This window comes from Colius striatus, chromosome 9, assembly GCF_028858725.1.
Source record: "Colius striatus isolate bColStr4 chromosome 9, bColStr4.1.hap1, whole genome shotgun sequence".
NCBI lineage: Eukaryota > Metazoa > Chordata > Aves > Coliiformes > Coliidae > Colius > Colius striatus.
The window spans coordinates 2849447-2865709 of record NC_084767.1 but is presented as its reverse complement, the minus strand read 5'-3'; the positions used below and the strand labels follow the sequence as shown (position 1 = coordinate 2865709).

General features: G+C 48.7%; 1 protein-coding gene across 6 annotated transcripts in view; it reads left to right on the top strand.

Annotated features, from left to right (window-relative positions):
* Nucleotides 1-16263, top strand: part of UIMC1 (ubiquitin interaction motif containing 1) — a 39265-nt gene that overhangs the window by 16013 nt on the left and 6989 nt on the right. For all 6 annotated transcript variants that reach the window (XM_062002386.1, XM_062002385.1, XM_062002384.1 and 3 more), the window contains exons 4-9: nucleotides 1016-1140; nucleotides 1455-2609; nucleotides 6084-6148; nucleotides 8647-8735; nucleotides 9663-9742; nucleotides 13479-13647. In XM_062002386.1, coding sequence (XP_061858370.1) covers nucleotides 1016-1140; nucleotides 1455-2609; nucleotides 6084-6148; nucleotides 8647-8735; nucleotides 9663-9742; nucleotides 13479-13647 — 1683 coding nt within the window. The remainder of the gene's footprint in view (nucleotides 1-1015; nucleotides 1141-1454; nucleotides 2610-6083; nucleotides 6149-8646; nucleotides 8736-9662; nucleotides 9743-13478; nucleotides 13648-16263) is intronic.

Here is a 16263-nt window from a genome sequence, read left to right as displayed (position 1 = left end):
GGTTCATGCATGAGATGGCGCGTGCAGGGTTCTGCCTGAAGGAGGGAGCTGGTTTTGAAGGAAATCTGTCAATTTGTTTCGAGCGAGGAGATGTGGGGTTTTTTTTTTAGTTCCTGAGAGTGCTGTTGAGTTGTTTTCCAAGCTGCACTCTGTTCTGCAGGCATTGTATATTTTAAGCATAGTGAAAGTGTTGGATTGAATCTGAGTAAATAAGTGTTTGCCAGAGTAACTATCTGCTTTGTTTCTAAATAGCCAATCTCAGCTTCGGGTTTGCTCCGAGTGAGGAATATTTCAGGGAGAAATTTTCTGCTGAAATAGCAGTTACAACTGTAGGAAACCTGTTTCCCATGCATGACTGACTTGGTGATGCAGTGGAGTGGTGATGTGAGCAGAAGGGGGATGTATGCATGTGAAAGATCCTCCATAATATCACCGAGCAAGTAACGTTATCCTCCACAGAGCTTTCCACTCGCAGCTCAGGGTGAACAACATGTAGCTCTCTTTTCTTTTGGGTAGATCTCCTGTGATGTTGCAGGTAGCTGCATGTCTGAAGGCAGTGAGATGTTCTATCTGGCTAGTAAAAAAAGTGTATTCAGGAAGATGTGCTCTTTATCCTGCCTTGCTGCTGAACCTATCCAGTATACAAGTGAGCACACTTTGGAAATCTGTCCTTTTCCTTCCTCCCTGAACGTGCATCCTGCAGCTGCAGAGTGTGGTGTTTGATGAGGGCAAATAAAATGTCCCATTGCAGTTCATACAGCCAGTGAATCAGAGTTTAGATTGCTGTAGAAACCCCAACTGGAAGTCCTGACTTGGGTTACCTTTCTCATTTAGTGTTGCCCGTTCTGGTTTTGGGGACACCTTTTTGGGAGAGCTGGGGTTTAGATGTTTTGCTCCACATCCCTCCTGGGGAGGTGGGATGCTTGGACATGTCTCCCAGCGTGTTGGCTCTCTGTGAGGTGTTTACATACACCTGCAGTTGTGACTTGACGTTACCCTGTTTCTTCTGCTGCAGAGATGACTGAAGAGGAACAGTTTGCACTGGCCCTGAAGATGAGTGAGCAAGAAGCCAGACAAGTGAACTGTCAGGAAGAGGAAGAGGAGGAGCTCTTGAGGAAGGCCATTGCTGAGAGCCTTAATGTAAGTGTGCTTCTGTGAAGAGGCTTACTAGGGTTCTTCAGCAATGTTGCTTTCCACGCTGCACAAAAGAGGTTTTATTGGGGCCTAGCAATTTCCAGCATGAGCTGGAGCTACAGCAGCCGCAGAGCGGTTGTTTGGCACCATTCCTAGTGAGAGGGATGCATGAAGTCCAACAGCAGCTGCCCCCTATTTAGGGGTGCACAGTTCTGATGGCGGGAGTTCTGCAGCGTGGGTGACAGCGTGCTGGGGGAGCCCTTGCCATGCTCTGTTGATTGAGAACACGCCTCTTGGAGAACCAACCTTTTGTTTTTCAGAGCTGTCAGCCCTCGGACTCCTCTGATGCAACCCCTCAGTTGTCTGTGGAAGCGCTGGGCGTGCGAGGCCAAGGCCAGCCCACTGAGAGAGAAGGCTCTGAGGCTCTGGGAGGTCTGGCGCCTTGCCCTGACACCCCTGACTCTGAGTGCAGCTCCCACTCACAGAGTGCCAGAGCTGATGGGAACGGACAGATGGATGTCGCCCGGAGCCCCCTGGTAGTGTTGAGGAGGTTAAGCCAGGAGATTGTTGAAAGCTCACTAGTATCCAGCATAATCGTGTCTCCGGGGAAGGGCCAGCCTGTGACAAGGTCAAGTGAAAAGCTTTCCTCACCAGCAAAAAATGATTCTAGTAACATGTCACCCAGCACTCTTGGAGAGGATCTCATCTCTTTGAGTCCCACCTTTGGCAGGGTGTCTTCAGGCTCCTGGCGACTGACACCTCGGAGACTGTTCACAAGCCCCTCTGGCTCTTCCAAAGCAACAGGTCATGAGCAAAAAGAGCAGCCCCTGCCCTGCACTGACCATTCTGTGGGAGAAGCCAGTGCTGGGAGCTCAGTCCCGCTCTGCAAGAGCTGGGCCACGGAACAGTGTGTCAGCCCCAGGAGGAGTGGTGGAGGAGCAGGTACCAAACACACCTCACAGCCCAGGCACACCACCAAAGTCTGTGTTTCCAGAGAGCAAGCAGAGCACAATGAGGTGCCTGACAGTGTCCCTGAGCGTTGCACACTGAATGCAGAGGAGAAGCACAAGCAGGAGGACGTGAGAGACACAGTGCACTATTATTGGGGCATCCCCTTCTGCCCCAAAGGAGTGGACCCTAACCAGTACACCAAAGTCATCTTGTGTCAGCTGGAGGTGTACCAGAAGAGCCTGAAGCAGGCTCAGAGGCAGCTATTGCATAAGAAGGAGTTTGGTAACCCAGTTGTGCCCAGTTCTTCTTTGAGCCACAATGAACTTGGGAAAGGAGAGCAGATAAGCAGGGAGAACGGAGTTACTGATGATACAGAAGATGGAGACCCAGATGGGCAGAAGGAGTCTGAGAGCATCACTTGGCTCCTCCCATTGAAGAGGAGGGAGGCAGAAAGTCCAGGGCACAGTGTGGAAGAAGAGAAGAGCTCAACTTCCGACGACGAACCGACCACCAGCTACTGCCAGGTAAGAGCTTCCACCATTCGGCAGAGGTTGAGCAGTCCTGCTCTTCTGTCCATTTTAGGGTTCAGACACTTCTGCAAAGCAGGCACATCTGTCTAATGCCTTTCTTAAATTTAGGGGCTTCCTCCCCATGCCACACAGCTTACTGTGAGAGAGAAGGGCAAAGCATACAGGCTGATACCCAGCTCACAAATGGCAGGGGCCATCATGCAGCCTGGCAGTCGTCCATTAATGCACCACTGAGATAAAGACTTCCAGCTGACTCGTCCTTCTCACAAGGGTGTAGCCTGGCAGTGCATCAGGGCAGTGAGCGCGGCAGCGGTGCTGCCACAGCAGCTCACAAACCTGTGCTCTGTTTTCCTTCACAGACAGAAATGTGGCTTTTGTCCTTGCAGCCCAGAGCCGTTCTTTTTGCACCTACACGCTCGTCTGCATCCGTCTGCACTTCCCCCTTGTGAGTGCTCATTTCCCCTCGCGGGCCTGCGGTGGTGGCCGGGAGAGGCTCTGCATGCTGGCAGGCATCTTCTGCCTGCCCCGGGCGATCTGTCACGGCTGCAGTGCCCTCGTCCTTGTCCTGGTGGCTGGGCATCTTCTCTCGGCTGGCTTGTTGGGTCTGCTAGACACTAGGTGTCAGCCTCTGTCTCTGTCAGGGCTCTCTCGTTGGAGCGGAAGGCAGCTTTCTGTCACTGCTAAGTTTAAACAGATTGCTAGTCAGATGAAGTATTTATTACTGCTGTATTTTAGGTTTGTGTCAGCCTTTTCCAACCCTCATTTTTCATAATGACTTCACTCCCGGATCACTGTATAACTTTATCTTCTCTATGACTGAAGCCTCGGCTCTGTTGTTCCTGTTTTCAAGTGTATTTGATCATTTACCCTGGTGTTAGAAAGATACTTAACTTGTTTTGTGATATTTATATTCTGTCTTGTAATATTGAACACTTAGGAAAAACGTCATGTCTGCATTTTCTGGTTGCAGAAAAAGAGCAGAGCAGCCTGTGCTGAAATGTGACTTTTCATGACAGTGCTTTGGCTTGGGTTTAGCAGATAGAGATTTAAACAAGCCTTAGAGGTGACCTGCAGAGGAAAGAAACAGACTTGTGCCCTTTTTCATTTCTTTAAGGATGGATACAAAAGACCTGAATGGTTTTTAAGGCAAACTGCTTTTTTTTTCCCCCCCTTCTGCGTCTTTTCCTTGGGAAATGGAGGTGTCATTAATCTGGAAGATTGGGGTGACTGCAGGTCTAGGGAGGTGTGTGCTAAAGCCCTTGAAAGCTACAGCAGCTGGGTAGGGCATGAACTTTTAATCAGTATTGAAAATTGTGGGTTGTTTTTTGTGTTTTAAATTATCCATTTAATGCTAATACCTAATTAATTCTTGGGGAGAAGAGAGGGTTTTAGTGGTGCTGAGTGGGAACTTGTAATGTACTCATCCTGACCACAAGAGCTCTTTGAGCTATAATGTCTATGTATTCATAGTCTTTCTGTTATTTTTAAGGTGAAAAAATAAGGAAGGGGGAGGGGGAGCAGGCTCTAAAATTTCAACCCTAGCCCAAAATTTTCCAGTCTTTTATTTACTTGAGATAAAATAATTTCTAAAAGCCCTTTCATCTGCCTTATCACACCCAGCTTGAGAGGTTGCTCCCTTCTCTCCTCGCTGTGCAGCCGCACGCTGAGGCCAGTGCAGGTGATTTACTTGCAAGATCGATATGTTTGATGTTTGCTTGTGCCTTGTCTCCATTTTTTTCCTTCCATCAAATACAATTCCACCAGCAGTGACAAAGGAGTGGCCCAGAGCAGTCGAATCCCCAGTGTGTCGCATTGCTTGGAGACTTGTGCTGCCCTGTTGGTGGGAGATTTGAGGCTGTGCCCAGGCTAGAAACCATCTATGGGCACTCAAAGCTGTCCTTGAAAAAAAGCTTCATGCCCTGTGTCATACCACTGAAATGAAGGTGCAAGTGATGGGCTTGAGGGAACCTGCCTGTGCCCCTGCTTTGAAACCTTCTCCTGGGGTGGGCAGAGACCCCCAGCCCTGGCAGTGGCCGACTGCTGTGACTGCCACCCACAGCCAAGGGATGTCTGCACCGAGCAAATCCTGCTTGTCAGGAGATCTCTTAGCCTGTGAACCTGCACTAACAAACTTCAGTCCTAATGGAATCAATTCCTTCATAGCTTTTCAAATAAGGTTAGGGGACTCTTGATCTTTAAAAGATTCAGAGGGAAAAGACCCAGTTCTGAGGAGTTGGGAGTCTGGTGACCTGAATTAGTGCAGTACCTTGTAACACACGTACTAGGGAAAACAAACATGGCCTGATGTTCATGATCAGGGCAAAGGCATTGTTAAAGACATGCACAGTTCAGGAAAAAGAGAAATCAAAATAAAGGAGGAGGCATGGTAATTTATGTTAATGGTGAGTTAGGCTGAGAAGAAATAAAGAACAGTGTGGATAAAACAGAATATTTGGGGGCTGGAGTCACTTTAGGGAAATCTGTCAGGAGGCTTGCTGGGGAAGTACATCAGCCATCCAGAACTGGAGCTGATCAAAGCTGAAACCTATGGTAGAAATCAAACTCAGAGAGTTTAATAGACTTGAGGAAGGGGGAGGAAAACCCCTTGGATTTCTTTGAGAGCTAGCATGAGAAATTGTGGGCCTGACAGCCAAGACTGCTAATAAACTGTTGTAATTCCACTTGATTAGAGAATGGCAAGTGTAACGTGTACACCGAGGAAGAAGAAAGGGATCTGGGTAATGACTGGCCTTGTTAGTCTGACCTTGGCAGTGCAAAAGGCTTTTGAACACATTTTAAAGAAGAAGTGGAGTTGTAGAGCTAGATGAAAACTGGGATAAAATGCACATAGATTTACCAGCTGTAGATTGTGCAGGTTAATCTGTTCCCTCTCTTTGATGGGATGGCTGATTTCCCAGTCAAGAAAAATGCAACAGATCTTATCGGTATGAAATTTCAGAGCAGTACTTGTCGTGATCAAACATCAGCTGTAGGAATTGATTGGGTCATCCTGGCTCAGGCAAAGGTCTCTTAAACTGGTGGAGGTGAGGGTGGCTGCAGTGCCTGAGAGTGTGCGGGGGGGGCACTAAAATATTTGAGTTGCTCCTCTCAGCACAAACAGAAATAGAGAAGAACTAGGGTTGCTGCCTACAAGTACATCAGGGTAGATGCTATGAGCAGGTAGAGGGTTTGGAAGGTGATGGGCAAGGTTGGCGTGGACTGTCCAGGAACACATGTAGGCAACAAGGTAGCAAAAAGGACTGCAGGCATTATGCAAGGAGCATAGAAACACCAAAAGGAACCATGGAGGGAAGAACCTGACTAGTTCAAGATGGATACTTACCCATTTTCAGAGAAAAAACCCTGTAACACACAGGGTGCAATGTCATGGATGGACTCTGATGGCCCAGCAGATCCCAGATAACCGTGCATGTTTATTTTATTCAATACCAGAATTTTCCTTTCCAGGCTTCCCAGCTGCTGCCTGCAGAGCGTGTGCATGAAGATGGGGAGCCCATGCAAATTGCACAGAGGTGAGTAGGGCAGTTTCACAGCTCACAAGCTCGCTCTGGGGACGTGGGCTCTTCTGCACTCCCTGCAGTGTTTTGGGGTGCAGTCTCCCCGAAGCTCACTGCAGGGCCCAGCAGCCTGGACTCGCTGCCATGAGGTATCCCTGGAAATACACGGCTTTGAGCAGCGTGGCAGAGAGATGGGGCACAACTGAGATCAGTTACTCCTGTTCCATTTATAAAATGTGCAAGGTGCAGCCCAGTACAAGTAGGAGAGCTCGATCCTTGCCCTCTGAAGCTGATGCGGCACACGGTGTGTAGAGCTGTGGAGATGGGTGGGTGAGCTGAAGGTGAGTTACAGCCATGTTATCACGTGGTCTATCTGGGAAGGCACACAGGCAGCATGGTGGAGGCTTTACTGGATTTCTGTGTGTATTTTTATGTTCTTGACTTACTGCTGAAGAGGAAAGAAGGGAGGAGGAAGCCAGACGGCACTGCCTATCAGCCAAAGATAGAGTGCAGTGCTCCAGAAAAGCCACTTCAGCAGATGACAGGTGTGGGACAAGTCAACATGATTTTCTTCAGATTTAAGCCTACTCCTCCTTTCCTTTTTTTTTCCCCCTCCTCCTTCCTGTGGGATGCAATGCTGCAGCAAAGGCTGTGGAAGAAGAAGGGCAAATGGGAGAGAGTTACAGGAGCACATTACAAGAGAGGCCAAATAATGTCATGTTTTTAATTTGCTGGGTTTTACAATTCGAACCTGCTTTGGAACAAAACTGCCAACTTTCCTCTGATTTAACAGCATTTGGCCTGAGCAGTTAATATGCAGAGTATGAAAATCTCTCTTGCTTGCACCTTTCTAACAAGCTTAAAGCTCGCCTTGGGGAGCAGGAGGAACCTGCGGCTGCCGAGGATGATGCGTCTGTGACAGCTGAGGTCTGAGCTCGTGTGCTTGCGTAGAAGGCATTGAGGTGTGCTCTCTGCAGTGCTGGCCTCCTGCCTGCTTAAGGCAGAAAAGGACAGGGTTGAATATGAAAAGAGAGGAGCCTCTTTCCTTTGGTATAGCTGATAGGGTTTGTATGGGATGGTCCCCGAGCTGTCCAGGAGCTGCTGGCTGCCCTCCTTGGGGCTGGGACACACCTGGGTGCTGCAGCCCCTCCTTGAGCAGCTGGCACATCTGCAGCAAGGCAAGAAATAGCTGCGGTCTTCGGAGTTTTGTGCACATAAAGTGTTGCCATCTGGCTCCTGATAATTTGCCAAGCATGGTCCTCTCTCGGGTAAGGCTCAGGCCCCAGAGCCAGCAGTGCTTCCTAGGAAAACAGGGCTCTGAGCTGTCTGGAGGTAGTGAAGCAGCTTAGGAAGCAGCAGCAGCAGCAGCGAGGAGAGGCTGCTTTGCTTTCTGCGGGCCGCTCCGATGGTTTTACGCTTTGTGCGGAGCACATTAGGTTGGGGTTTTAATAAATGATTATAGGCTTTGTTACTGAGAGATAGTTGGTGTAGCAAGAAATGTGGTTGGACTTCAAATTGATTAGCCCATTTTATAAATGTCATAGCAAGTTGTTTTGTGTGAGTTCTTTTGAAGTGAGCCCTGATGTTAGACACAGAGTAAAACACGCTCAGCCTGGATTCATAACAAATGCCTTGCGATGCTTTATTTAGAGAGAAAAGCCACTTGTGATTTCCTATCAGAGTTTTGTTATTTATCGTAAATCAGCAGTGGCTGTTCTCTCCTCTCTAAGGCCTGTGGTTGAGCTTAATAAATCTTCTGTTTGTCAGTGTGGGGATTCATGTTTTTAAAGTGTGTTCCTGCATACTTGATCAGAGTAATCAGAAAGCCACGCAAAGCACGGAGCGTGTCAGCATGGGTGCCAGCCTTACTCAGCAATGCCTGCCTGGTTCAGAAAACACTGGGCACTGTGGGAGGAGGGTGGTAAAAAACAGGGAGGAGGAATGGAAAGGTCAGAATGAGAGGAGCAGTACCTGGTGCTGCTCAGAGGAACCGCCATGCTAATGCCGTTCGGATTTTGCTGCAGGGAAGCCTTGCCTTGTGTCGCATCCGTGCTGCTGCTGGCTGCCATGTGCAGAGATAAGGAGGAAAATTAGCACTGTGAGGAGTAGTGTGGGACAAAGCAAGTCTGTGTCTCTCTGAGGAGTTCCTTCCCTGGACAGGAGGGAGCACAATGCTGGTAGCTGCACAGCTCACAGGTCTAAGAGTAGAAAAAGTCAAGAGAGTCCCACAGTTGTGAGTGGGTATTTTTGCTCCCCTCACATGAAATAGTGACCCATCGTGCCTTTTGACAGGGGCTTCTAGAATTAAAAATATCCCTTTGAGGGCTGGGGTGTTTTTTTTGCTTAGGACAGCATTTTATAGCCATGTTTTACTCTGGTCATTTCTGGCTATCAGATATTGACCACTTGGAAATGATGGCATTGTCTGCTGTCCCGAGCTGCGTGAGACAGGCAGGTGTGTGCTGTCACACCTACTGGATTGGACATTTAGATTCTGTTCCTGTTTCGAACAGCATGGCCGTGTCGACTGCAGGCGGCAGGAAAAGGAGCCCAGATACTGCCACAGAAAACTCTGCTGAAGAAGAGATCTCTGTTTGCCCAGGTAAGAGGCACTTGAGAATGTTCTGAATTTTGCACCAAAAGTTACACACACAGTTCAAAGAAAATAAGAGACTTTTCAACCTAGTTGAATAAAACAAGATCTCTCTCCCAGGTGTGTTTGTCAGGGCTGAGGTTATCCAGGTGATTTAGTCTGATGCCCTGGTTTTGGATCCATTTCCTCTAAGACAAAGTTCTAGCTCTGTGACCAGAGGTTGCTGGGGACTTGCTGCTGGGGAGACACCAGCTTGTACATCAATATGGAGGAGTCACTCAAAGCGAGGTGTCAGGAATGATCTCTTCAAGGCAATCAAGACACTTTCAGATTTTTAACCATAAAGCAGGAAAGCTGAAATGATGTTGGTCTTCCATTAATTAAACATGGTTGGGATGGAGTTTTTTCCTCCTTGGTCTCTCCCACCCATGTTTGAGATTTTCCAGTCCAGGGTTTTAAGTGAGAAAAATTAGTGAAGAGACCACTCCTGTTCCTGAGCAGCTGCAGAGAGAGGTCATGGTGGTGCTTGGAGGCACATTCTGTTGCTAGGGAAGACGTGGAGGACTGAGGAAGGTGCGACTGCGAGACAGAGCCTGGAATGGGAGCTCTGTTTGTCATTCCTTGTGAGAGAGAGAGAGCTCTATTCTTGCTTTGTCTCTGTCCCAGCAAGTGTCCCACGCACGTTCCCTGTGTCTAGTCTCACTCCCCATGAAGCCGCAAAGCTGCGGTGGCTTTGTCCTCGCACCACCGTGCTGTGGCTTTAACCCCTCATCCGGCTGTGCTGTTGCATGTTGTCTGGTAACATTTGTAGCAAGTCTGAAGAAGTGTTTTGAAGCTGTGAAAACTCTGTTAAGAAGTGGGCTGAGTTACATCAACAAGTGAGGGGGTAGTTCGGGGGCTGCAAACCTGTGCTGACATGGAGGTGTTTTTCTGCAGAGACCCAGCCGAGTCCTTCGGAATCTCTTGAGGTGGAGAGAGAAGAGCTCTGCTCGGGCAGCAGAGATGCACCTATGCAGGTAAAAGAGCCTGAAGTAGAGGAAGGGTCCTGTTTCCAGGTCCTGCCTTCTAGACCTTGGTTCAGCTGGGCTCTGCTAGCATTTCCCCTTGGGAAGCTGCGACCTTGGGATCCTCACACAGAGTTTCCTCTTGGCTTTTCTCTGCTTCGTAACTCCAGTCTCTTTTGTCTGGGGACTGTGTGCAGCTGCTTCTGGAGCCTTTCAGTCCTGAGCTGGAGAGTTGTTATCAATTCTAGCTTATTCTTTTATACCACACACCCTGCTGTGCTGGAGGGTGCTGTCAGTGGAGACAGCAGTGATGTTGCTGAGACTCCAGCACAGAACCACCAAGATGGTCAGGGGACTGGAGCATCTTCCTTATGAGGGAAGGCTGCAGGATCAGGGGTTGTTAATCTGGAGAAGAGGAGATTGAGGGGAGATCTCATTAATATTTACAAATATCTAAATAGTGGAGGAGGTTGGGACATCCCTTTTTTCTATGGTATCTAGCAACAGGACAAGGGGTGATGGGGTGAAGCTGGAACACAAAAAGTTCCATTTAAACATAAGAAAAAACTATTTCACTGTGAGGTTGATGGAGCCCTGGCACAAGCTGCCCAGGGAGGGTGTGGAGTCTCCTTCCTTGGGAGTCTTCAAGACCCACCTGGACATGTTCCTGTGCGACCTGATCTAGGTGACCCTGCTTCTGCAGGGGGGTTGGACTGGATGATCTCTAAAGGTCCCTTCCAACCCCTACCATTCTATGGATCTATGATGCTTGCCCATGCTCACAGGTGCTGCGAGCTGTGGTGGTGCTGTGGTGGTTAGCAATGCCCCAGGAGCCATGGGAGGAGTCCTAGCACACCTCAGTCAGTTGTGTTCTAATGTGCTTTTCTCTGTGGCAGCCCTCTGAACCTGGGCGTTTGTTCTCCACAGACTATCTCCGAGAGGCTAAGAAGAGAGGTTCACCCAGAGTCTGGGCTGGGGTAAAGATGACATTGGAGTGTTCAGAGCTGGTGGTGGCTGGCTGTCAAAGCAGCATGATCTGATCTGAGGAGTGTTGATTTCTGTGCAGCAATAGTTAACAGCAATAGTAAGCCAGCAGCAGGGCCATCCTCTTACCTCCCGCTGCAGATGTGCGCTGTTGTGCGGCTCCTTTCTCCCTGTTGTCACACCTGTGCAGCAATTGCTTTGCAGCTGTCACTGTACCAACATCTGACTTCAGTTCCTGCTTCTGATAAAACTCCCTTTGTCTATTAATTTAGAGAGTGATATCAAAGGGGTTGCCAAGTACTCCTCTGGCAGGGTACATGAATACAGAATCGTACAGCCCTTGACAAGAGGATTCATTTGTGGAAAGCTCATTCTGGGAGTCTGCAGCTTGTACAGTGCATCTACAGCTCCCATGTCTTATTGTCACAGGCTTTTTGATAAACCAGCTTCTGCTCTTGTGTGCCTTTCATTCTGCAGGTATCTCAAAGCACTGCTCAGTCAATTAGGGACTGCAGCAGGGTGAGGTGGCGGTCCTGTGCTCAGCCCAATAGCCAAAGCCACCAGAGCACCTTCATGACCCATTTGGCAGTGACCAGGACAGTGCTCTATCCCTTGTGCTTTGCAGAGGGTTCTTTGGGCCTCACACCTCTGCCTTGATGGCACAAAATGATGGGCACAGTATTTGGGAACAGTGCAGTGGGGCTTCCTAGGGATTGTTTAACAACATTACCATTGGCAGCAGATGCCAGTCCGGAGCCTGCAGCCCTCCAGGAAGAGAGGTGTGCATCAGCAGTTAGCACAGAGCCAGGGCAGGCCACTGGGAGTGACTCCTGAGCAGATGCTGAGCCAGGACACTGGAGTCTTGTTGTTGAAGCTCAGCCTCTAGCATTGCTCTTGGCTGGCTGTTGGCTGCAAGTACTATGTCTTGTAGGCAATTTCTGCTGCTAAAGAGGAGAGGCAACAGTCTGCCTCTGACAGGGGTGACTGGTTCTGCAGTTGAGGTTTTCCAGACTGCTACAGCAAGGTTTTGTACAGGCAGCTTGGGGACTGTGGTGTCTTTTGTTACAGAATGTTGCATTTCCATTTAAAATTAGTCATTTATCTGGGCGTGTAGGTGGGCAGGGTGTGCAGAGTCGGTGATCTCCTCCGATTGCTTTGGAAATGGCAGCTAGAAGGAGCAGTGTCTGCTGCTTTTCCCATCGCATTTTTTACATGTGTTGTCTGACTAGGATAGTGCAGGTTTGATCTGATCATTCATATTTGACACATCCCGTGTTTTTGACGGCTCGTCTGCGTGACGCCCCACGGGGAGGACTTCGCAAGACGTAGTGACACCGAGTTGTGAGAGCAGGGTACAAGTGCTAATGCTCTAAGCGATGCACTTCACCAGCCTGTGTTCGACTGGAGGAACTCTTGTGGCAGCTCCTCCACAGAAATCCAGGACAGAGAGCCTCCCTGGAAATGAGAGAGATGTTCTACTGTAGCCTTTCAGCTGGTGGCTGCGAGAGAAATGCCTTTTGTGAGTTGGATTCGCAGTTTAAAGACCAGTCCTGCAATTTTTTTGTTAGCTCTCCTGAGTTAACAAAGCACCTTCCTTCCCTTTTAGGATATAAAAAATCAGGATCAGACCCTCATTTGGAAAAGCAAGTAGTAAACTGAGTAATATGACAAAGCACTCCAGTGGCACCAAGCATCTCGGCTGACCCCAATTACTGCTTCCCTGAAATTACACCGTTGGAGGGGAAGCAGACAGCAGTTTTGCTCTGTAGTGTCTACATTTCTCTGCTTAGCCCTAAGAACAGGAAACTCCCCTCTGTTCTTTTCCTATAGGTTTCTTCTGCATGGTTAATATTTAAATAACTGGTTTTAATCCTTGCAGGGAGGGAAAAGTTCTTTCTTAAGTGTGGAGAAGTCTTGTAGCAAGCCTGACTAGGCAGAGATGTAAGTCTGAGTGAGATGGCAGCAGTGTGCTGTGTCCTGGGAAGGTGGATGGGGTTGAGAGTGGGCTGTGTCTCTGCAGGTGGGCAGTGCAGCACCTTTGCAGCTGTGTGACCAGAGCAAAAAGAGAGTGTTGGGCAGCAGTGATGGCACTTGGAGAACAAACACAGGCTGTGACATTTTGCCCTGGCAAAAGGCCACTGCTAGTAATTTTGTGGGACGTGGATTAGTAATGGTATTGCCTATCTCCTTGATCTGTGTCCCCTCTGATGACTGCTCCAGCCACCTCCTCCAGACAGGAGGAGCTTTCCAGTGGTCTCTCTGGACTCCCTAAGAGCACAGCAGCCTCCTTTCATCCTGGGGGAAGCTGTGTTCCCAGACACACGCCTGCGGAGTGTGGATCATGTCCAGAAACTGATGAGCACAAGTCAGGTGTTGAACTCTTGCTTTGCCCCATGAATTTTCCATCAGTTTCGCTTCTGAGCTTTCCTGATTAATGGAAGCTTTGCCATTTTTCCACGGTGGTACAGGTGATGTTTGCCTTAAATGGTGTGCACGGCTGTGCAGGGAGGTTTCACCATGATGCAGAAGGACATGCTGCCTTTGGAAGAGGAATTAGATATTAGTGCTGTACAGTTTACTCAGCCACTGGTGTTATTTCTGACCAGTATGTGATGAAGGGAGAACAAAACTTTCCAAGGAAAACTGAGTCTGTGGGAGGGTGAGTAGCTCCTAGACACCATGAAGCTCTGCACCTAGCAAGAACAAAAAAAGGAGAAACAGAACAATTAACTGCCTGGCTGATTTTTTTCTTCTTCCTCCTTAGGCTGGTGGAGATGAAGATGATGGCAGGACTGTGTCTGAGCACAGTCCGGCAGCTGCTGACCGTGTGTCATGCCCACTGTGTGACCAAGGCTTTCCAGCCACGGAGATTGAGCTGCATGCCATGTACTGCAACGGCATCGTGGGAGAGGAGGCTGGCGAGCACAGTCCAGGTCTGCCGACTGCTGCTTCCGTGTCTTTGCTCTTTGTGCTCATCCCCCTTTCCTCTTATTGCAGCCAGGTGCTGCAGTCTTGTCCCTCTCAGGGTATCTGATGCATGGCCTATAGGGAGGTTTGTTCACTCTGTTCCATCTCCAAGCCAGCCAGAAAAGTGTAATCAGAGGCTCCTGCACAGAGACATCCCTCTGGTCAGCTTTGTAATTCACCACATTATTAGTCTCTTGGAAAGTGTATGAGCTGAATATTACCTCAGGATTTAGCCCTGGATGCTTCAAGCAGTACTCATAAGACATGCCTACTGTGTGTTTTGCTGAGGAGTTGCAGAGGATGTGCTAGTGGTAGAAAAAGGCAGGTTCTTGAAGCCCACAGTGAGCGTCCATCAGGGCTCTCGAGGAGGGAGGATGGTCTGTGCCACTCCAGGCACGGCTCTGCAACGAGGCTGACATTTGCGTGTGCAAAAATGGCTTCTTCAGCTGCGAGAGACGGCAGAAAAGTTTCCCTCTTGTTCCTCTAGAATTGCAAAATGATAGCTATCGATCTGAGAGCCTGGATTTGTCTCCTTCCCGAGAAGGCTGAGGCATAGAAGCACGGTCAGAATGTGCCTGTATTAATCCTCTTTGCAGTCTTCTCCGTATCAGTTTTCCGTGGCCAACCTTTGTAGAGCTTAAGTGAACAAATACACCATTTGGTTATCAACATATTCAATAAGTTATGTTTTAGCTGCTGCTTGAAATGTAAAGTCTGTGTTAGCACAATGTCAGGTAATATCAAAGTAGTCGCTTGTAATAAGATTAACTTTTCAGGTTGTGAATGTCTAATTTTCAGTTACATACAAGGTTATTAAATGCAACCCAGATCTGTGATGTTTAAGCAATTTGAGGACATCAGAGCTAGTAAAAGAACTGTAACTTTTTGCATTCCTCTGGCAGGACAAGGTTTCATCATGTTACCTTACTGCAGAGCTGAGGTAGTGTAAAAATACAAGGTCCACGTTATACCAGATCTTTGGGGCTGTGACATGGATCCCGTCGAGATAGCAGGGGGAGAGTAGAGGCTGATACTGCTTGGTGCTTAATTTTAGTGGGGAGTTCTCTCTGCAGGCACAAACCAGCTGCTAATGCAAAGCATTTGGCTCAGGCAAATCACAAATTATCCCAGTTCCTCTCCCATCCTCAAGACTGATAAAGGTCTTATCCGTGCTACAAAACTGAGCAGGAGTTTTGGTGTGCCTTTTAGCAGGGATGTCTTTGGCCCTGTGGTAGTCAGGTCCCTGCTGTGTCTGGACTGCGAGTATGTCCATTGATCCTGGGGAATCCTGGCTGTGATCAGGAAAAGGCTTTGAGTTCTTTGGCAGTGTAAGGGAATTTGTGCTTTCCTTTGGTGTTGGGGCTTTCAGCAGGACAGAGTTCAAGGCTGGCTTCTCCACTCTGCTTCCAGGCTGATCTCCTTGGGGATGTTTGTAAGGGTGCTTATTTTGGAATTGCTACTCTGCTGTTCTGGCTTGTTCAGAACAATCCCCCCCGTAAGAAAACTAGGCTGGAATAAAAGGGATTTTGGTCTGCAGTAATGACTCCAGGCAGAGCAATGGTTTGGGGACAGAAATGACAGTAATTTGGCTTTTCTGTTGCCAGCGTTTCTTGTATTTTCCCTGTAGAAGCCAGGCTTTATGAGCTCTAACAGTCTGTGACACCTGTCTTGTTTACACCAGGACCCTTTACCAGGCCCCTGGGCTTCCTGCACTTGGAGCAGCAGGTAGCAGGGGGCAGGATCCTGCCTGCTGGGGCTGTGGCTCACAGGGCACCTCGGTCCCGTTCTCAGCAGCAGCAGTCACCAGGGAGGGCTTGGCTGATGGCTGGTCAGCAGGGTTTGCGTTGGGTAGGCAGAGATGGTGTTTAGCTCTAAGCAGAGGCCAGACAGTGGCCTGGTACAGCTGTGCAGGTACAAAAGGACTCTGTTTCCAGGGCTGTTACCTTGGCATCCATCACTAGCACAAAATCTATAGGTAAAGCTAATGCGTGGGGAGAAAAAAAGAGGTGGGAGAGTTGTTTTCTGAAGCAAATGCCAGCTCATGTGTGGGTCCAGAGGCTGCTCTCTACTGCTGCTCTTGGCTGGCTGCTAGCTTCCTCAAGAGCACAGCAATAGCCTTGTGTGAGAGAAAATCAAAGTTCTGCCCTCGAAGCCATGGGGTGATCTGTTGAGAAGAGACGGCGTCAGTTTCCCTTTGGAGCAGTGGGTCAGGGGTTCCTGCTCTGTCTTCCCACTTATTAATTGGATTTAATGCTGATGTCTCTAGAATTGCAGATCATGCAGTCCTGCAGACTACAGCTGTCAGTGCTTTTTCATTTTAAAATTACAAAAGGATGGATTCTTGCTGGTTTTACTTCTCTTCTTCCCTCTTCTAATCATGCACCAAAGTCTTTCGGTGTTATGCATCAGGAGGCCAGCTCGGTCCAGCTGGTATTTAAGGACAGGTTTTCAAATGAGTTAACAGTAGAAAATGAGTTACAGTTGCTTCCCCTACGTATGTACATGGTTGCCCTGGCTGGATGCCCAGACCACCACATACCAGGGCAGTATGAAAGTCTGATCATTAATTTCCATTTTCCTGT